Source organism: Chlamydotis macqueenii, chromosome 1, assembly GCF_036417535.1.
Source record: "Chlamydotis macqueenii isolate bChlMac1 chromosome 1, bChlMac1.mat, whole genome shotgun sequence".
Classification (NCBI taxonomy): domain Eukaryota; kingdom Metazoa; phylum Chordata; class Aves; order Otidiformes; family Otididae; genus Chlamydotis; species Chlamydotis macqueenii.
Window position 1 is genome coordinate 170,935,281 of NC_141556.1, and position 22,271 is coordinate 170,957,551.

Consider the following 22,271-nt stretch of genomic DNA (forward strand, 5'->3'; position numbering starts at 1 on the left):
ATGAGCAGAGGGAAAGAAAAAAAAAAAAAAAAAAAAAACAAAACACACAGCATACTCATTGAGTAAAATCCACAGTGGCAACAGTGCAATGAAAATAATATTTCAATTATTTTCTCTCTCAAAAGAAAAAAAAAAAAAAAAAACCAAAACATCCTGCTGCTAAACTGGCAATAAAAATGAAAAATAAAAATAAAGTCATACAACTGCACTTTATTTATAGCTTTTGCACATAGGAGAGAAACAGGGGCATGCATGAAAACGCACCTGAACCCTTGAATCTCTTTATACCAGGGTTTGAAAGAGGATTTCCTGATTTTTTTCCATAGCAATTCTTCTTCTGGAGTCCAAAACTTAGGAAGAAATTTGTCAAAAGCAACAACTGTATTTGCCGCTGAAGAACTTAGTTTGCGAAAATAGAGATCATCTTTTTCAATGTTTGGGATGCCTATTTCTTCTTCCTCGTCCTCATCAAAATACCCAGATAATTCTGAAGGAATGTTAACTCTTGGTTTGTTTTCCTCTTTAGTATCCAATTGCCTCTGTCTCCTCTGGTTACTGTTCAAAATACCCAATCAGTTAAGATATTTTAGGAGCAACTTGACATAAAGAATGCAAAAAAGACATGCTTTTTGGCTCAAGAATTCAATATCGTGAATGAAGCAAATTAGTTCTCAATTCCATCACTGCAGCACCAGCAAAAATAAAATGTGGGTTTTTTTTAAAAAAAAGTTAAATGGTTATATCAGCATCCTATTGTCTCCAACAAAGCCATGAAGTTTGACAGAAAACGCATAACAAATTATCAGCTCTGTTAAAATGTCGATTAGAAGGCTAGCTTTATGGAGTTATTTATGGACTGCAATTTAAGTAATACAATAGTTACTGGATCTTGGATTAGTATCTCTGACCTCAGTGGTTCAAGCATTGCAGCTAGTGGACCAGCTGGATAACTTTCTCGTGAGCAAGATTTAGGAGAGTCATTGTGCAACATGAAATGATGTCCAGGTGCAGTAGAGCTTACAGGGCTCTTTTTGACTAGAAATCTACGTTTTGCTAAGTCATCCATAACCACGTCAGGCAGCCTTCTTTCATCTTCTGAATCAGAGCCACTGTCATACTCATAGATCATCTGGAGGGAAGCTGGATCTGTGAGCCCATACTCTGCTCTGCTATTTTGGCAGGAAGCTAAAGGATTCCTTTCACGTCCACTGAGGTTGACCAAAACAGGAACAGAATGAAGACAGTGAAGTCACGAAGGCAACGATGAAACCCAAAAACTGCCCACTAATCTCATCTGTATGCACCAGAAGCCAGACAACTGAAATTCATCACCGTATTTTGGAAGGCTTTAATAAGAAACTAAAACTGTAGGTCTAGCTCTCATTAACTTGCATTTAAGATCATTTAAATCCTCTCTAGCTGGAGTCTGACCAGCCTCAAATCATTACTCAAATACCAGAAAACTAGTTATATGTGGAACAAAGTAAAAAAATAAAACCACAACAAAAAAAACAATCACACGATCACACCAAAACATCCCCCTCATTAAAATATGAAAACTCAAATACTTTTCTTTGTATTGCAGTAACAGTAGTTTTTCTTTAACTAATAAAGAAATAATTTATTTAAAAAGTCCTAAATCAAAGTCTGCTTTATTAAGACTGCACACCAGTACCTTGAAAATGTTCCATCTGACTCTGTGAAGGCAGGACTTGCCCAGCTCCTCCTGTTGTCCTCATTCTTCTCTGTCCTCTTCTTCCTTAAGGGCGCCGGTACATATGCTGTCTGCTTGTTTTTGTTGGGTAAGAAGCGATTGAAGTCAGCAGTAGGTTTCGGTTCAATCACAGAAATCCTACGGTAAGATCTGTCATCTTTATGGGAGTCATGCATTTTGAAAGGCAGTTCTGAGTCTGTATCACTGTCGCAACCTTAGAAGAAAGGGGAGAAAAGGGAAGGCAGAAAGTTTATTCTCTAGACGCAAGTATCTTCTACAATCAGTTTAACTCCATATTCAAGACGTTTTGGCTGCAAACTTGCTGAGCTACTGACAGGAAGTTGCGATAAGGTCCATTAAGCCAAGTTTGGTTTGCATGCCTCGGCTACATTTGTTCCATTCTTTCACTATCACTGCTCCCTGCAGAAAACAAAGCGCTAACTTCTAAATTGAAGATGTAAAACAGCACAGAAGTTTTCATTTAAAAACATATTTGCCACTCAAATTTACTAACAAAGATAAGTTAACAGCAAACAGTATAGCAACATGCTCATCTCACCAGATGAAACCCAGTAGAAGTCCAGCGTACGTCACATAATATAACATGGCTACATGTTGCTTTGCTCAGATCAGAAGTGCTCCATGTGGCTTCAGCCCAATGACTTTATGTTATTCACATGGAACAAAATCCAGATCAAGATCACTATTTTTCTAACTTTAAGTTAGAAAAGTTTGTATTGAATTTTAAAACTGAGAGAGAAACACAAGTTAGAGCACAGCTGTAGGGATACAATTCACAAACTTTCTTCTTGTTGCCTTTCCTTCCCTGAAAAACTACTGAAACAACTACTACAAACTACTAACAACTACTATTCAGTTTTCTTCCTAGGCAGGAAAAAACCCTATTGAATATTCATAAATGGAGTGAAGACATAGGAGGTGTGATGTGTCCACACTAGAACAATGCAAGAGACTTCTGCAACTGTTGAATTTTAGGTGATCCCATCAGGATCTGAATAGTAGCAATTTCCCTTCCTGAACTGCGGGAAAATACCGTGCACATACACACACCCTGAGCGCAAAGGTCCCAGCAACCCTTCCTAGGAAAATTCATGTAAGCACTGCTTTGTTTCTATCAACTGTTAAAGGTCAATATTTGCTTAAGCAAAACGCAACTGCAGCAGTTGCAAAACTAGAGTTGCCTTTCAAGTCAATTAAGTAGTGGGCACCCCAAGTACTAGGTCCATACATTGTCTTCTCCCACACTCATATGACATATGTCAACAAAAGATTTAAAAGAGGAAAACATACCTTCACTGCCACCTTTCAAGGTTATATCTGATGAAAAGCTTGTGGAGGATCTTGAACCAAGAGAGTCCAAGCTATCAAAGGAATCGTCTCTTTTATGGCTAACAGAAGATGAAAAGGGCTCTCCCCGGTCAACGTACCAAATATCACCGTACCCACTATCCCTGCCACTTCTATTCAGGTGGCTGGATTCTTCAAGTGCCTATGGGAGTAAGTTTTGAAATGACTTTTACAATAATTTAAGATGTAAATGTTACTCGTGAGTTTTCACTCAAAAATTTTTAAAATGCATTTTGAGTGCACAAACAAACTTGAACAAAGACCACTTGCAAACCCCTAAAAACAACATATACAACAGCTTGGATAGGAGATTCAAAACAAGGTCTTAAATTTCTCTCATCTCAGCCAAAGGGAATCAAGACAGGACTCTTCACAATCTACCACATCAATCAGAGCAGGTGGACTCTAAATTTCGTGATTATATGGGTAGAGAAGAACCATTGTAAGCTAAAAATCATTCCTTTCACATGGACTTTGATAGCAAGCAAAACAAACAAAAACTATGTTCTCCCAAGTAAGAAAAAATAAACCCCGAAGAGATTGTATAGAGTTGATGCTGTAATGTATAGCAAACTATATAATTCAGGCTGTTTGTTTACTGTTCTTTTTGGATTCCTTACCTTAGTCAATGCTTGCCCTAATAACTTCTCAAATGCTTTAAGATTGAGGTACGGACCATTATAATGAGGGTTACTTTGAGCTTTTCTCCCAAGCCAGTATAACGTAATCAAAACCTAAACCAAACAAACAAAAAACCCAAATACAAACTCAATTACTTTCCTCTCATACCATGTACCAGTATAAAAGAATTTCAGCATGCTCTTAGAGATGTTTTCCACAATGAACTGTAAAATCTTGTTCACAGTACTAGCTATGATCTACATCAAAACTAATTAAAGAGTGTTACGATGCTTCTCATGTATCTCAAGTAAGCAGCTGTAAGTACTGTTTCAAGTTATTGTGTTTATTTAGGAAAATAAGCTGCATAGAGATCATCATAAGTTGGCACTAATTTGCATCAGCTAAATGAACAGTTGAAGAATAAGGTAAACATGATAGTGCGATAAACAGAAGTCTTTTAAAACTATTAATCAGAATTAGTGTGAAATTGTTTCAGAAAGCATTGAAATAGAAGTGTCTTACATTTTTCACTCTTCTGTTGGTCTCCTCTGGTCTGAAGCAGGGCAGGGAGTGAGAAAAACAAAACAAAAACAAAACAGTTTTAAAATATCTGACTCAAAATGTAATTATTATACAATATTTAAAAGGTTTCAAGCCCAATTAGAGGCCAGTATAAAATATGCAACTATGTTCCAAAAGAAATAAAAAGCATTTAGCTTTGAATTAATAGTCATAACTCAGTACTATTTAAATTGTTTCATACAAAGCAAGAAACTAGTTGATCTATTATAGTTTCTGATTTGAGAGGTACTCAGGAAGGCTCTAGGCTTCTTTAATTAGCTATAGTTTTTAGTTACCAACAAAATAAAAGTGGAAAACAAGTTAATGTCTTTAGGAAATATAGCCTATATTAGCCAGGAAGATCTTCCATGCCATATGAAAGTAGATTCAATTGTTTATTTTTCCTCAGTTGTATTATGTTTTCTAAATATTTGCCTCAGACACAGAGAACACTTCAGCCTAGAGAGAATTTTTCAGACAAGAAAATGAGCAACTGAACCTGAGACATCTAGGGAGAAATGTTGTAGGGCTGGATGGAGGGGTTTGGTTTGCTGTTATGTAAGATATGTGTTTGTCAAAACATACTTAATAAATATGAAATCACTAACATCAGTAAACTTTTTTTATTTTTAAATATAGCCAATTTGTGGTACACCTCAGAAGTGCACCAACGCATGCTCACAGTGGTCCTTGCTCTCCTCCTGCACATTTTAAGAAGAATAAACTTTTTCAATGGGAGCCTCCCAAAGCTGAGATACCACAGACTCAGTCCTCAGGTGTAAGTATTCAGGGCTGGACTGCAGACAGTGGCTGAACAACACTCCCATCCACATTACCAAGAGTTATGGAAGGGCAAATAGCTTAAGTACATCGAAACAACTTCTTACATGCCCTAAATCCTGTTTGTTTGGGGCTGGTTCAGTGTCAAGCTTCACACACAGCATGGTGAAGGAGTTCCAACAAAAAAACATAGAATTAATATATGGCAGGCAGAAAGAGCTACCCAGAGCCCTGTAACAGGTCAGACCAACCAGGTATCAGGGCACCTATCCAGCTGTTTAGGAACCAGATAGTCAAAGGTTGCAGGGAAAAGGTAGAATAAGCCCTTCAGGGGATGGTTATGAGTTAGCAAAATGATGAAAGGGCCTGGGTAGCAGGTAGATGGCACTCTTCACAGAAATACAACATTTGATGCAACGTGATAACCAGCAGGAACACAGACCATCCCTCCTTCTCTTTCTTCCTAGTTTGAGAGTGCCCACTCCCACTCGGTGCGGCTGTAATTGCCATGCCCGTTCCCTACATTGTAAAGAAATCAGGCTGTCAGGAACACAAAGTCCTGAGATGGATCCAACCTGCACAATCACCACATGCAGCTTCCTTGATATTATGTGTCAGACATGCTATTGGCTTGGTAGATAGTGACCTCTTCCTCACAGATAAGGAGGAACACGTCTCTTTTAATGTGAAATATTTACAGTTGTTTTTTTTTTTTAAACCCCTTTCAAAACACACTGCTGTTCTTTTTTCACTGGAGACTACTTCTGAAAAAAATTTCCTCTTCCTTTTCTTCAGTACATGGATTTATTTTCCAATGTCCATGCTGCAGGACACATCATGACCATGACCTAATATGCTGACTGGAGTTGGTTTCCGAAGCAGAGAATGGAAAATTATTCTTGTAGTGGTGTGTATCAGTATTATGCTTCTCATACCTGACAGAGAACATTTTAAAGGATTATTTTCTTTAGTTTCAAGGTCTAATAGCTTTTCATGAGGGCAGAATTCCTTCCTTTGTTTGCAATTATAAAAGCAGAGGTCATGTATGCCCTTGCTAAGGATGCCTTAAAGTTTGCTTCCAAACTTTAGCAGTCTAGAAAGCAGTGAAGATCTCTGCCCTTAGTCAGCTGGAGCCTGTACCCAAGGGGTTGTCAACCCTCATGTAGAGCAAAACTACATGATTGAACATGACAGTGTCCACTTCTGCTTTCCAAGAGTTCTCTGGGATCATCCAGGTCCAACATTTGCAACAGGAAGAACATTCAGCTGTTTTTATATTTTAATATATTTTCTGTACTTGAATGATTATAAAAACTCTAGGCTCGCGTACTTGAGCTATAAATGACACAGAACTTAAGAGATTCACGTAAACTAATAAGCATAGTTGAGACCCAAAACGCAGGCAGGGAAATAGCACACATTCGAATGAGAGACTGTGCCGTATGTTTGACTGTGCTCTGTATGTTTGCTGGGTAACAACAGAAGCAAATGGACAAGTTGTGTACTCTTTGTGAGCAAGGTTTCTTCACTTGTATTGCTACTCTCCTTAATTACACCTACTGGTCTTTAAACCTCTTAAGCAACTTTTCATGACAGATGTAGTCCAATTAGAAGAAAAAACAAAATAAGAAAACCCCTGCTAATCTAGAGCAATCGGTTCCTCGTTTATATAGGCATATATTAATTCTTTGATGGCTTTTAAGTAAAGGAAAAAAAAAGGAGGATTCTGGATGATTAATATATTGTCCTAGAATTTGAGTAAAACAAAAGGTATATTTTTTTTTTCCAACAGAAAGTAAAGAATAAAGAAGCAATGCTGTTAGCTTACTGGAAGGCCTTAGAAGTCATTTGTCACCTACAAACACACAGCTGCTTCTCCTCCCAGGCATGCAACTTGTAGAAGATGCAGCATGGATCCACTTGTTATCATTCTCCAAATTCAATAGAAGCCTTTTATATGTACAACCTGGGCAAGCTCATGATGCACATCTCTGCTTACGTGCACAAGCGATTGCACGATTGCACAGTTACCCTTCAGTATATTGCATTTAAAATAGCTGGCCAAATCCCTATTGGATAGAAGGGTGATACAAACTGATAAGCTTGTAAGAGGAATTACTTTTTCCTGTGAGCATCAAATTAAAAAAAAAAAATTAACTTAACTGCAGTAAATGAAAACACAAAATGAAATAATTGTATCAAACAGAAGTTTTCCCTCATAAAGTGTTATCAAAATGGAAATACTATGCAGTGCTATGCAAAGAATTCAATGGGGGTCTTGTGTATAGCTCTGAACACGTACCGTTCATAGCAGGGGACAGACAAGACAGAGGCACCAACTTGAAGCACAGCAAGTTCTCTGCTGCTGTGAGAGGAGGCACGACTCTGCCTTCTCTGACAACCTGTTGCTACCCAACAGCAAGCTCCTGCTCTCACCTCTGCTCCCCTTCTCAGGTCTGGTCCTAAACACACAGGGCTGAAACCTCAGTTTCTCACACTGTATTTGAAGAAATCAGTTAGAAGATGAAGCGCAAGAACTTCAGCAACATAGCCTTTAAGCTTTTTAAACACTTCTAGAAAATTATACCCTTATTTTGAACATAAGTGTATAGCATTGAAATGCTTACAAAGTACTGCTTGTAGAGACATTTGTCCTATGAAAGCTATTCTAGGAACTGAAGGGGTAACCCACTGGCCAAAGTATCTTCATCAGTGCAAATAAATGGGCAACTGTGAAAAAAAAAGTCTACTTTTTGATGTTTTAATCCAAAAATCATCATAGAGCCCACCTGGTACAGACTATATTCTTCACAAAAATATTAATCTGTATAACCTGATTTCTGGCTTGAGTAAATGAGTGCCATTATGCTGAAAGTTATAAGCAGGCAGCTGCTTTGCTCAGGAGGGCACAGCCAAGGCTGCATCTTAAAAAACAATCGGCTGAAAGAAGTGGGTTCCTGTCCAAATGACAATGCAACACCACTTAATAAACCATTTCGTGTCATTTCAAACATTACCTTCTCAGTCTTCCCAGAGGTTTTTCTATCTCCTTTCACTAACAATGCAACTTTGCTAAAGACATCTGAACTCAGCAAAGGAAATTGCTATGAACAGCAGTTAATATCTTGCAGAAATAATTTTATTCTGAATACTTCACCTGTTCCTGCCAGTGTCAGTATTTTAGCATTCATTCCAAAGATTAAAGCAAAAGCAATGCCAAACCTCTGCGTTACCTAATTTAACCCCAATGTCAGACTCCAACTCAAAATCGTCAAAGTTTTTTAAAGTACAACTGTAATTCACAAAGTGTAAATCTTAATTGTTGGCAGTAGTTTCAGTAAAGGCCTACGTACAACTTCAAGATTAGCCATCCTGGAAAACATCTATTAAAACGCAGCGTGAAAGTCTAAAGGCCACGAGATAACAATGTATGGGAGTTATTATAATAATTATTAAACACAACTGCATGATTCCAAGTTGAAAAGTGATGTGAAAAGATGTGAAATAACCACCCATGGAAAAATAATACCTTCTGTGTAAATCATCTCATCTACGTCAATCCTTTAGCAAACAGAAAAAAGACAAAGAGGACAGAAATAGCTCTCACCTGTTAGCAGGTGACACACTTAGAGCAAATATCTCTGTTATGTTTGAACACAATGTATATTCACAAACATCACTTACACCCAGCCCGCACAGACCGACGGACGTTCCTCTAACGAGGACCACTCTACAAGAACAAAGCAAAGTGGCACGGCAGATCTGCAGGCCGACCCACGGCTCAAGGAATTTATTCTCAGCTCTGCTGTTTGCTCAAGGTCAAACAGCAAAATTAGTCACCGAGGCCCCAGCCTGACAATACAAAGTCTCTGGCAGCAGTTCTAGCTTAAGAATTTCCTGGTCTCCCTTTTCCTTCCAGCCGCTCCTGTTTGCTGCCCCCGTGGTTATGCCAACACGACCCTGAATCACGCTGCAGTCCCACGTTGTGCATCAGGACCAGAGGGCTGTGCCCGTTTCTTTGTTTGGGTTTTTCCTAATACATATTTTAAACCCCCAAATTAACCCGCTCATCTGTTTTCTAGCGTGCTTCTCAGCCAGAGGTGCTCTGTGCTTCCCCTTCATCTACTGAAGCTTAGCTCTGAAGAGTGAGGAAAGCTTGCTAGTATTATTTTAATGCACTTTGAGGTACTTTAAAAATTCAGGGGAAAAAAAAAGTACAAGACATTCATATACCTTACAGTAGCCAGCAGATCGCAGTACTTCAAGGAACTATGAACTGGACTTCAAGCAATTATAAAATATATCTATTGGTAATGTTGAGACTTACACATACACCTCTCCAGTGCCTCCTTGCAAAAGAGGAGTGCATTTTAAGTAGCTATGTTTAGGTTTGACTTCCTTCAAAACTTTTAACAAGTAAACTCAAAAGTTTGGATTTTGTTTTCCTAACACATTATATGGTTTGGTTCCCCCACATCATAATATGCATTAAATTACAGCAACTAGCAGCTCGTGATGTCAAATCTACTTTGATACTTGACATCACATGGAGCTCAAGACCAAACGCAAGATACCAAAAGCTGGAGCAAAATTCTGAAGATTTTTTTTACAGCGTCCTGTTTACAAGGTGTGGCTTTCTGAGGGTCTGTTTCTCATGTAGATACATATTTAAAATACGGATATCAATCTATTATTTCAAAAAATAAATAAATAGCTAGATCAGAGAATCTCCCTACCCCAAATGATTGTTATCTGCCGGTAAGTGGCCACATGGTCATGCCCAAAGAGATAAGACAAATCCAAATCCATTTACGGTGAGAAAGAAGGGACAAAGACACTCCCACTGCTGATAGAAAGGAATGCGCCAGTGACAAATGCACCCTGCCCAGTGCCAAACCCTTCCCTTGGTGACGAATACCCCAGAAACTCCAACAGCTGCCAAAGCTATCTGTTTTCTATCCCTTGCTCTATACTACAGATCTCACGAACACAAGACTTTAATGGATTTCTGTTTAAAAGGAAGTATCAGTGCTCTTTGAACTTCCATCTACCAAGGCAGTGGTTCTACCTCCCAGATGCCCTTTGAAGGACCTGGAAGAGCCATGCCTTGGCCCAGGAGTCCAAGTGGATCAGCAGGCTGCAGAACAAGTCCACTCCTGACCTCCTCGTCGAACTCCAGGTGCTCTATCCTGACATCGACCAGCTTCACTGACGCTTCTGAGGGGACATCAGGGGGTCTGAAGGATTCTCCACCCCTGCCGAGGTATGCTGCGCAGGAGACGATGAATGCCGGCTGTCCAACTAGCAGTGAGCTTGTGCTAAATTTCAACGTCTCTGGCCGCCTACTCAACTGCTATTAATATTGCCGTTATCGGATCTCACTGAATTCCCACGTGCTGCTGAGAATAGAAAGGCTCCAGTGGAAGATGGGGCTGCCGCATGGGTACAGAAACATGAGGACATTCCTCCAGCACTTGGATTCTTAGCGAACTGATACTCAACCCCAAGAGCTACACTTTGCTGCCAAGATTTTTGGAAATAAAATGGTCAGGTTCTGGTCGCAGCATTCAAGAACAGCTTTCGGAAACGCACCTTTTTATTTGACTATAAAAAGGACATGCACTTTCCATAGCAACACATCCTCTGGACCCAATGCCACTTACGTTGTAACAGCACAGAGTCAGTTATAAAGTGACAGCAGAAAGCATTTCTCCATGCCCCTACAAAAAACACCACCTAGCAGCAAGGAGCTCTGTGGACCCTGATGACCAAGCATCCTGTCCCCACCCTGTGCCCTCACCTACTAATGAAGGGGCTGAAGGGTGGAGAAGAGATGCCCAAGAGGGGAAAGGCGGAGAGGGAATGCAGTCGGTCAACACCCTCCGTGGGAACACGTCCCCGTCAATCGCCTCAGAGCCCGTCCTTTCACACTGCCTCTTGAGCGTGGCGCTTCCTTGCTGATCTCACCCATTATGCTTCCACACTATTCTTAAATCCCTTATCAAAACAAAAACAGGCACTTCTAGAAACATGCATCAGGCCTGGCAAGTCACTGGACACTCATATTATCCATTTCCTCACGCTCTTTTCCGACCTCTCCCTGGGTGGTCCATCTCTGCCAGCTTCCTCATACCTCAGTCTAATCTACAAGTTCTCTCTAAGAGAAAACTAATATTCAGGATAGTGGGGGGCAAAAGGCATACTTGTCAAATAAAAAACAAAAATAAACTCTCTAACAAGCCCAGAAATCATCCCCAGGTGAACAAGCCTGTGTGGAGGAACCCAGCTGATAACCTGACCCCTCCTTGGCTCCCATCTCAGACATGGGCAGGGGAAGAGGGATGGAGCATCACCACAGCAACAACGTGCACAGAAAGAGGAGACTGATAGGATACTGCAGCTTCCTGCTCAAACTGTAAGCTACAGTGAAGAAAATTAAAGTATTTATAATAATTACTGTAACTTTGTTGACTGGTCCCTTTTTGTGTCTTTTTCTTACTCCATTCCTAAAAGTCAGCAGCTTCGCTAATTACAGATAATTAAAGTGGGTATTTCTTCTATTGTTTCATTTGTTTGGTTTTTTCCAGGGTAAACCTAGAATTTTTCCCCAGTCTGTATTGGTTACTTTAAATTCCAGGTCTAGACTGGTACCTATGCAAACGGGGGAGGGGGGAGCAGATATTTTATTTCTGAAAGCTACCAGTCACATGCCATATAGTTGGGCCAAGAAGCACGAGAACATCCATCGATTTTTATGAGAAATTATGAATTCTCTGCACAAAGAAGTTGGAGTGGACTCCAAGCTCACACAGAGTGTTAGGAGTTCTCAAAGGAAATCAAACAGTTCATTCACATTCAAGAAGATGTTTGAATTTCAGAGGTGGATTTAATTGCTTTCCAAGAAAAAAATCCAAATACTTAAACACAGCAATTTAGATAGATGGAGAGATAGCTATCATATCACTATTTACACACTATAGATTTTTATATCTCCTAAAGCATTGGTTGGTCTTTAGAACTTGAAGCATATTACTTTGCTGGATCACTCTATCTCTCCTTCTTTTACCTTCCTGTTGCCCTTTTGTTTAAAAAAAAAAAAATTAAAAAAAAAATCTATACATAATTCAGTTGACCCTGGCACCAGGGTAATAGTAAATGTTACCACTTCTACCTCTTTTCTTCCTCATACCTTCTATAAACGTAGAGATTTTACACTCTCCCCTCCCCAAAATCAACAGACTTGAGCTCATCCTGTTGATCATTAGGATCGTCATCTATGTAAACTTCTCTTGCATTCAGTTTTGAAGATCTTCTCCCTTCACTCCCCTCTGCTCCAAAATAGACCGTACTGTGCAAGTTTTGTAGATTAATTTTCACAGAAGCCCATAAAGGGAATACACACTCATGCTAGCATTCTCTCCAAAAGGAATAGTTGGTATATCTGGGGAGCCACTCTGAAAAATAAGTATCAAAATAGGCAGTTAAGTGTAATCTTGTAAATTTTTAGAAATACATACAAAAGCACTGTTAACTACCATGGAAACAGTACTACAGCATTTCACGAAAAAAAATTATTCTGTATTAAGAATATTATTTGCTTTAGTTAAACTGCAGCAACCATGGCAACTCACAGTTAGCATTTTTTCAAGACAATACCGAAATTCACTTTCTCTATTGCCTGATGCCTTCTTGCCATTATTAAATTAAATATTTCCAAAACTGTTGTCCCTTTTACTCCCACTCTTACATCTAACCGAAGTATTTCAACACCCACTCTTCCCACATGCAGATACCAGAGGTAATTTTGTAGAATAGCCCTCAATACTGACTCATTTTTTCTCCTCTAAAGTATTTTTCAGACACCTCTGCACCAACTCTGGGTATGGATAAACAAGTTACTGCAAGGTAAGCTAGGGTAAAAAATTTTCCATCTACCAACTACTCCATAGCAACTGCCTGCATGCACTCTCTTCCCCTCAACCCCCAGGATTAATACAATCGTTCATTCGGGATAAAGCATTCAGAGGTAGTCCCTTAGGAAGAGCTAGGATTTGGCAGGTTACACAACTCTGCTTGCTCAGAGAGACAGAGAGATTTTAATAGCCTCTATAATCAGAGAAGGGGGGGGGGGGGGGCGGGGAATCGCCCTCCTGCATTCGATCTCCTCCTTTGGTCCATGCCCAGAGAAATCTTTGTTATTTTTGTGTCAAGCAAACAGGTGGTGATGTAGAAGTGCCTTGTGTATAAGCAAAACAGTTAACCACAGCTTATAACACTCCATAGTGACTTCAGGTGGTTTATTTAATTTCTCATGGTGTGCAAAGATTGAAAAAAAAAAAAAAAAAAAAAAAACAAACCAACCCAAACCTTCATGTCTATACTGCGTAATTTGTACTGGATATATGGCGGGAACATATCCGCTGATAAAGAAAAAAAGTATGTCTGACAGTAATTTATACCAGGTGTTGCTATGCTCACGCCTGTGCTGACACAGAGTTTCACCAAATCGGTATCTGCTCGGTTGCTGTTTTTCTAACGCGTACACAGAAAACAATTCAGTGCAGAGGTGACTCACCCAGAGTTAACAGCAGAAATTACAGATGCCCTATCCACTGCCTGTGAGTGGGAAGTAATCCAGACTGCAGTCCACTCCAGTCCCCAGCTCCGCAGGGGAGCCAGCATCCATAATACCAGTATAAGCATGAGGATGGATATATTCTCCTGAGAGGAGGCAGATCCCCTGCATTTTGGGGGTAGCTGGGACATGCAGCACTTGGGAGTCACTTGCAGATTTCTCATGGCTCATTTTTTCCCCAAAAGCAATTCCAATGCAGTGCTGGCCAAACTATTGTACAGAAGGACAGAGAATTGGGCAGTGTCTACCTCAGCCCCTCTTTTTATTCTCAACTTTTGTCATATTATTAAAGAACAAATGCTTTAGCTGAAAGCAAAGCTTTTGGAAAGCTGCCTAGGATCTTAGAAAGAATTTAGATTTATTTATAGAGATGCACAGAGTGAAGATGACAAAATGGAGGTAACAAGGTAAGTGCTGGTTATTCCACGATAAAGATTTTGGAAACAAGTTAAAGTGATGTTGGAATTTGTCCAATAGAAGTAAATCATCACTGCATGACTGCATCATTTAGCTTAGTCTCTAGATTTGCAATAAAAACTTTAAAGGACTACTGGGTTTTCTCAGTAATATTTTGGCAAAATGTTTCACAAGCAAAAAAAAAAATAGAAGTTCTGAAGAAATTAAAATGCTTCCTTTTTGAATTTTGCTGTATTTTCTCAGTGTTTCTTTAGGTACCCTAGCAACACAGAGCACGACATAATCACGCATCACATAGAGCACAAAAGTATGAAACACAGACTGAACCTGATTTGTCTCTATTGAAGTCAGTTCTCTATTAACTTTGCTTGATGTATATACGCCCAAAAGAAGTGAGGTACACAGCTACAAATGAACTTTACTATTTTCTATGCTTCCTTGATCTGCCTTCATTTGTGAAGATATATTTAGAGTGAGGAAAGAGCACTTCAATTAATGCAGAGTCAAATGTTAATCTATTCACCCTTATCAGAGAGGAATGCTAGAAGAGGATGTATTCCCTTGAACCAGCTCTCCCAGAAGACGTAGCATGAAATAGCAACACAATTTAAAACAAAAACCAAGACACAAAAATCAAGTAAAATTCACAAAATGTACTACCCTTCACAAAAATGTGCCCTTTTGTTTTGGGGACAAGATCTAAGATGAGCAGATATTATTTTCCGTATTTGCTACAATTCTCATCTTCTGTCCTCAGCTCCTACAACATCCACACGTAAGGGAGGTACTTAAAGATGCAGTTATTCTTATTCAAGTTCTTTATGGCTTCAGATTTATATCTGTAACATTTGAAATTACTAAATTCAATTTGTTGCTATCAATATTACTGGATAAGCATTGGATTTTTTTATTAGGTTTTTCTCGGGGAAAAGAAATTGTCCACCCAGCGGACAACAGTGTTTTAAGGCTACTTAGAGCAGCCAAGTCGGAGGTATTTTTAAACATTTGCTCAAAACATTAAACTTTTTGGGCCAAGCTTTCTGGCCAAGTTTTTAATGTTGGAAAAATGAATGCTTCTTTACTGCAAAGTGAGAGAATGGGTAAAAGTCCAAATACTTGCTTTGCCAAAATGTTAGAAAGTCTGTGTGGGAGGCAAAAGAGGGCGAGGGGGGAGTTAAGCTACTCTGACCATACACCTCTGAAGTTGAAGAATTTACATCAATTCTGAGCATCCCAACCTACTGAAACCAAATGTGCTATTAGTCACTTGAGAGTTTCTGTTGTAAAGTTTGAGGAGTCTGAGAATAAAAACTTGAACAAAATTAATGATATGGGAAAACAATCCCAGCCAGGGAACTATAGATGATCTCACACCTCTCTTTCACTGGTACTCATGAAGTATGTAATTTGCAGCATGAAACTGATGACTGAGGGGAAAAAAAGCCTAATACACCAATTAAGACACCACCAAAACGCTCCAAGAAGCTATTACAACTAAGTCTGGTGGTAGCAAGGGAGTGGAACAAAACGATCCAATTCTGCTCCAAGTGAGGCCGTGGAAATATTCCCAACATCTTTAATGAGTGTATGAGTAAATGCTAAATTAGGAACCTTCCCTCTCATGAGAAAGAAGATACTATATGCACCAACTCTTGGAAACTACAGTTAGCCATCTGCAGAATTTCACCAACTGTCTAGCCAGATTAAGCACTGGAGAAGTAGGCTCTTTAAAAACACACATGGTGGTTGTAAGCTATCCTTCCCAGAAGTCAATCAAACTGCAGAGCCAGAATAACACAAAAGCAACCCTTGGGCTCTGGAAGAGGCTATTCTACAAACCCTTTCTTCAACAACCCTCATTATTTCCACATAAATGTAAGGTTAACAGAAACCTTGAGATTCATCTAGGAATCCATAGCTTCTGAAGATTAAAAGTCTCTTGAAAAATCTGTGAATTGCAATTATTATTGCATTTCATCATTGCAAAGATTGAATCAAACTAATGGTTAAGTATGTCAATGGCACCAGTTTGTTATGAGGCTCAGCTTCATAAGGGACAGTATGCATGTTGCATTAGTGACTGCTAAATACAGACCTGCTACCTTGGAAGTGTCTGTGGAAAGAAACCTTTTGACCTCAAGTTTTTAGCCCTATTCAGTTCAGAAATCCCAACAGCAACAGGGCTGTCACCATATTCACTCTTTTACAATTAAAAGAAAAGCCAAGTTCTTATCATCCCTTAATTAAGGCTGATAATCTAGACAGGATGAGAAATCCAAAGGCAGTTCGATAAAACTAACTGGATGTTTCTCCTCTTGAGTACGCTTAATTCTAGAGTTGTCAGCCTACCTGCAACAAATTACAACTGTGGAAGAATCACACAGGAAGCCATTTCAGAGGTTTCATCACCACAGTGCACATTGCAACAGTGAGACAAAGAGTAACTTCCAAGGTCTCCTTCATTCTTCTCACCTCCAGGCTAACAGAGCTACAAGAAGAAATTAACTCAGTGCAATGGAGGAATAACCAGTAGCATCCTCCAAGACAAATCCGTCTCTGCTGATGCTTTAGGAATAGGTTGTCCAACTTCAGCCAAACTCAGCTGCTGCTTGACAGGAAGGCAACCACTGTAAGTACAGGAGAAAAGAATGGGATGGAAATATCTTCACCCTTTGACCAACAGGTAGCATACACGGGAGATGACCGTGAACATTATCATCATGGTTGGTTGTCTGATAGCGAATTGTTGGCCGCGTTATCCATACAACACTGAAAGTTTTTTGCAACACACTTTCACTTTCTTGCTGCATAGCATTAGAGGCGTGCAGAAGGCCATGAAAAAATAGCTGGAGTGATCTTAACATATTACCCTCTCTACATTTCTGTGTAGATGCAGTTAGTGGCCCAGTTAAGCTGCTAAAATATACATTATAAAAATTAATTAATAAAAGTCACTGTCGCAGATGTTTTTTTAGCAAGTGAAGGTACAAAGACATGCAACAGTCTTCACCAAGGAAACACATCTACAGCAGAGTAGTACAGTGTACAAGTTTTCTAAGATACTCAAAAATAGCTTAAACTGCAGTCTAAGTTACGCAAGCCTCATCTTTAATAACATAAATCAATACCATCAAAACCAGCTCATGATATAACAAATCAGCCATCTGTTTGATGCTAATTTCTTGGAAGACATCCATTCAGAACCACTGCAGTCAGATATTTATTGCTCAGTCAAAGAGAAAGAAGATGAATGTGAAGTTCTCTGCCATATCGCATTTAAAGCTCTTCACTTGGAAAACAGCACATTGAGTCCAATGAAAAGTATGCACCCCAAATTTTTTTCAGGCAGGAAAGAATCTGTGGAAGCTTTTGCTAGGGAAAGAAATCCAGAACTGTTGCATGAACTCCGGACAGAATGTTAAGTATGTAATTATTTGAACTATTATTAAAAGTAACACAGTTATTACTGAAGCCCCTGAAGGAAAAACCCTCAAACACAGGATAGGTACACAGGCAAATATATTTGAACTTTTTTGTATAATAAAGATACCAATAAAAACCAGGCAACACTTCAAAAAGGAAAGCCACCAGGAAAAGAAAAATAAATGAAAAGCACAGAAGTATCATTCTTTGCAAAGAGAAAAAAACAAACTCCTGTCAAAAGCACTCCCAGATCACTTCTCTTTTTAAGCAGTAGATTGAAATCTTAGTGTTGATGAAAGCTGATAAGAGCACAGAAATCATCAGACTGGATGTGAAGTAAACAGGCCTTTTAAAACACATAAATGCACATTTAAATTAATTCTGTGTTCATTTACAGTGTGTAAAATCTCAAAAAACACTCATTTTGAGTGTTATACCAATTCTCCTCAAAAATACGTTCATTAACATGCTCATGATTCCAGAGCAACTTATAGAAATAAAACCTGTTTTGAAACTATGCTTTCTTCAAAAAGGCTTTTACTTTTGCTAGTTTTGGCTTGCATAGAGGATCCTGTGTTTCACAGGTACAACCAAGCCTTGCCAAAGCGCTTTCACAAGTTGAAGACTGGCCAAGGAGCACCACCAGCGGTAAGAGAGCTGTAGACAAATCAAAAAGCAATTCTCTATGAAAAATTAAGCATATCACTATCCAATGAACATGATATCACAGTATTCACTCTCTTAAATAATTATTAATTTTATTGCAGGTACAAAAAAGCTTTTTATATGGTTAATGGAGAAAGATTAGAATGGACTACAATTTGTTTTATTTCATGAGCCAATTTCTTTTTTTGCCCTCTCTCTTCTATAAGGCTTTTAAATTTTACCATCTATACCCAGTTTGTCTTTTACTCTTTGTATCTTGCTGTGTTGAGCATCACTTAAAAGCAACCTGTTTGAAGAGCCACACACTTTCAAATTCTGGCTATAAACTAATTTCTGCTATAACCTCCACCACCAAGGAAAGTACAAGGTATTTTTTTCTAATAATTACCCACTAATTCCTTTCTATATGTAAAGATCAGGGCATGACACACTTTAATAAGAAAATGCGTGGAAACCTCTACAGCTACCTTTTGTAACACCATTAAAGACTAACCTTTTAAAACATCACCTGCACTCTGCTTCAAAGCATGTACCCTTTGAGGCTGACCTGGTGTTGCTGTTTGTTTTCTGAGTTGCCTGGCAGAGACATCTGACCAATGGAAAGTGAAAACAGAGAGAAAACATCCTCACCCAGTGTCCCAAATTAGCTAGACAGTTATCAGAAGGCTATTCTGGCCCACGGCAGCGGTGGCACATCGATCAGCTACAGCCAAGGAACTAGAAGCTGAGAAGATGCTACCCCTTCTTGATTTACAGTAAAAGCAGATTCTGTAATATTTTACAGGTAAAGATTAATCTTAGTACATTTGTTTTGAAACTGAAGGGAGTCTTCGTAATAAAACATATAGCATTAACAAAGAAGTCACAGCAACAAGAGCTGAAGCAACCTGAAGTGACTATCTGGAGTACTCTATCATAGGCGAAAGCAAAAAAAAACCCCACTAGTTTGTAGTTTTCTTCCACCGTTCTCACTACTTCTTGTTTCAGCTTACAAGGGGCCCAGTCTCTCCTGTGACCACAGATGCACAAATAACAGGAACATGTTCCATTAAACACTGTATGCCAAAACCTACATGCAATTAAGCCTGACCAAACAGTTTCTAGGAGCTTGAACATATTTGCTTTCCTGACAAAAATTCTGTGAACAAAAGCTCCTTCTCTAAGTAAGGTACGCGTGCCTTTGGTACATGTCCATCAAAAAGATTCCTTCCCTGGGAGATAAAAGTGAACTTCTCTCTTTCCTCTGACTGATCAGAGAGCAATACACCATTTTCACATTATGGAAACCATACAAATGCATTCCTGGGCAACAGGAGACAAGAAGAAGTTTCCAGTGTTCAATGCTTCTCCACCTTCCCTGTAATGGAATCAAGCCAATATAGAAATTTGCAATTCAGGCTCCTCTCGGACCCAAAAAAAAAAACCAAAAAAACCAACAACCCAAATCTGTAGGTATGCAAATACAAACCATTCTGCCATATGAAATGTTGTACTTGAAAGTCAGAAAATGCATTTTTGGTGATGCTGACAATAACTTGCAATGCTTTTTTCATACGAGTGACCAGCTGAGTTCCACTTCTTCATCACAGTTAATAAAAGAAATAAAGACCTCGATTCTTTCACATTAGTTTTTATTAAAGTTTTGCTGCAATTTCTTTTGTCCTCACCACACTGTCCTCTAACAAGTTCCGTAGAGGAATGCAGTAATTTAGGCAGAGCTCAGGTTAGATAGCTACAACAAGCAGCACGCTGCAGAAATACTAAAGCTATTGTGGAAAGGAAATGATAAGTAAAGGAGAAAGCCGTGATGTGATCCTACTCCAGCAGGACACAGTCACAGGTGCCTGCAGCACACACTCCAGATGCACCACAGCAGGACACAGCTCTGTGTTAGTGCTTGGAGTATTAGCAGAAGAGGCTGCTGTTCCCATGGCCCAGGTGTCTAAGCCAGCCCAGCACACCTCATCATGCAGACCTACCGCTGATCAAGTAAAACAAAGTGAAGCTGCATACTACCTGAACCAGTGGATTCCCTTCTTCTTCACAGATTACACTACACTATCTGTTCTTTGACCTACTTCTACATAAGCATTTTCACTTATGTGCTCACACTTGAGCTTCTTGAGGGAACCAAGCCTTTATCTTTTATTCTCCTCATATATTTTCATGTTCAGTTTGTATTTCTATTTAGACAGTTTTTCAAGCCATTGCACTTTCTCACTGTAAAATTAATCCTTTGGGAAAGGATATATAGTAAAGTCTAAAAAAAAAAAAGTTCTAAGAAGTGAACTTACTTCATGTACTAAGTCATTTTTATGACTTCCTATGTCTTCTCAGCCCTATTTCAGTTCAAATTTCAGTTCAGTGAAGATTTCACAACAGCTCAGATAAAGCTCCAGCTTGAGAATGGATTTTGAATCCTCTTTGGATTCAGATTCTTCTTGGTTTTTACCTTGCCCAGCTCCCCCCACCTTCTCTGCCCTTTCACTGCAATGCTCCGTCATGTAAATACACTTTCTGAGAAAACCAAGAAGCACCAGTCCTTCAGTCCAACTTTTCTCCTGATAAAACTCATGCTGTCCAATAAGAGAAGAAAGTTTATCAAGTAACTTTGGCAGATACATAACACAGCATAAGCATGGAGTACCTGCCTTAGTTTATTTTGAGGGTCTGAATCAGCACAGTCTATCAAAGCCATCCTGGAAAGCCAGGTGACGAGCTGGATGTCTCCTCCTGTGTATGCAGCCTCATGCACAGCTGAGAGCAGCTACTATGGACTCATCACTCACTTGGGATTGCTTGCTTGGGTACCATGTTTGGTGCCATCAGTTCCTGGATTCATAGATTTAAAATCCTATCCAATCAATGAAAAAGAATACTGAGCAGAAAAACAGGAGGAGTAATTCACAAATGCAGCCACATCATTTTGGTAATGATCACCACCCTCGCCCTGACTACCTCACCCGGATAACTGGAGATTTCTGTATAGGTTATTTAATGACTAAACGAACTAGCTTGTTGAATACATTCACCAATTATTCAAACAGTATCAAAGAAGATTGAATTAAACTAAGGAATTTGGTCACAGCTCAAAGAGGAAAATGCTTCAGAAAGACAAGATGTTGCTTATAAGAAGAAAAGTATCCTTTCGCCAGATAATTTTTTCCTCTTGAAGGAACAGAAACATCACACTGAAACGGCAATACTAGTAAATTACCAGCGCTAAGTGACTTTTGTATGATTTATCAACAGCAGTCAACATTCAATGCAAGAGCCGAGCTCAGATTTCAAGGAATAAAATGTTCTGCACAGAGCAAGCAAGTGTTTTGCAGGACGAGCACAGCAGAGGAATATAATTACTGATGCCTCTTATTCTGCGCTTATTCAATCTGGGTAGGTGTACCTTCTGCACAACCATCTGATGTGTGATCTTACAGTTACATTACCCATGCCAAAATCAGTAACAAAATCTCTTAAATTAACTGATCTTTTTGAAGCAAAAGTAGGTTTTAAGTAATGATGCTGAATATAGTATATGCAAATACATGTGCCAGTTTCTTTCAAGAGAATTTCAGCCTTTCTTATTTATTTTTCTTACGAAGCTTATTAAAATTTCAAATAGCTTGATAAAAAACATCTAATGTTAAATTCCTAATAATTAATAATAATATTTTTCCCTGCGATTGCACAACTTGGTCACATATAGAAGTAGTCAGATATTAGTCTAGATTAAGAGACTGATTGTATTAATCTTTTCAGATATCTCTGCATACAATGTTCCACACTTGCTAAAGCTTAACAATGGTAGATTGCTTGATTGATGTAGCAAATCAAATAAATTACTTAAAAGAGACACAACCTTTATGCTTAGGTTTGCTTTGTGAAGGGGTTTATCACAGATCTACAGAAGTTAAATGCAGCTTTCACTGGATGTGACCTTTTCAAAACCACACACAGGAATGTCCACGTGGGGCCAGATCAAAACTCTATCTAGCCCAGGATCCCACCCTCCCATGCAACCCTAAGTGGTTGCCTAAGGAAGAGTAAAAATACAGCAGGCGAGATGCTTCTCCCTCAGGGACTTCC

The 22,271-nt window shown here is 39.1% G+C and overlaps 1 protein-coding gene across 2 annotated transcripts in view; it reads right to left on the reverse strand.

Annotated features, from left to right (window-relative positions):
* Positions 1–22,271, reverse strand: part of LMO7 (LIM domain 7) — a 133,545-nt gene that overhangs the window by 42,569 nt on the left and 68,705 nt on the right. The window contains exons 5-10 of one of the 2 annotated variants that reach the window (XM_086771711.1): positions 4,226–4,256; positions 3,703–3,816; positions 3,026–3,224; positions 1,676–1,928; positions 909–1,208; positions 265–555 (exon numbers count right to left, since the gene is read on the reverse strand). In XM_086771711.1, the coding sequence (XP_086627837.1) occupies positions 265–555; positions 909–1,208; positions 1,676–1,928; positions 3,026–3,224; positions 3,703–3,816; positions 4,226–4,256 (1,188 nt within the window). The remainder of the gene's footprint in view (positions 1–264; positions 556–908; positions 1,209–1,675; positions 1,929–3,025; positions 3,225–3,702; positions 3,817–4,225; positions 4,257–22,271) is intronic. The other variant, XM_086771719.1, reaches the window with a different exon arrangement.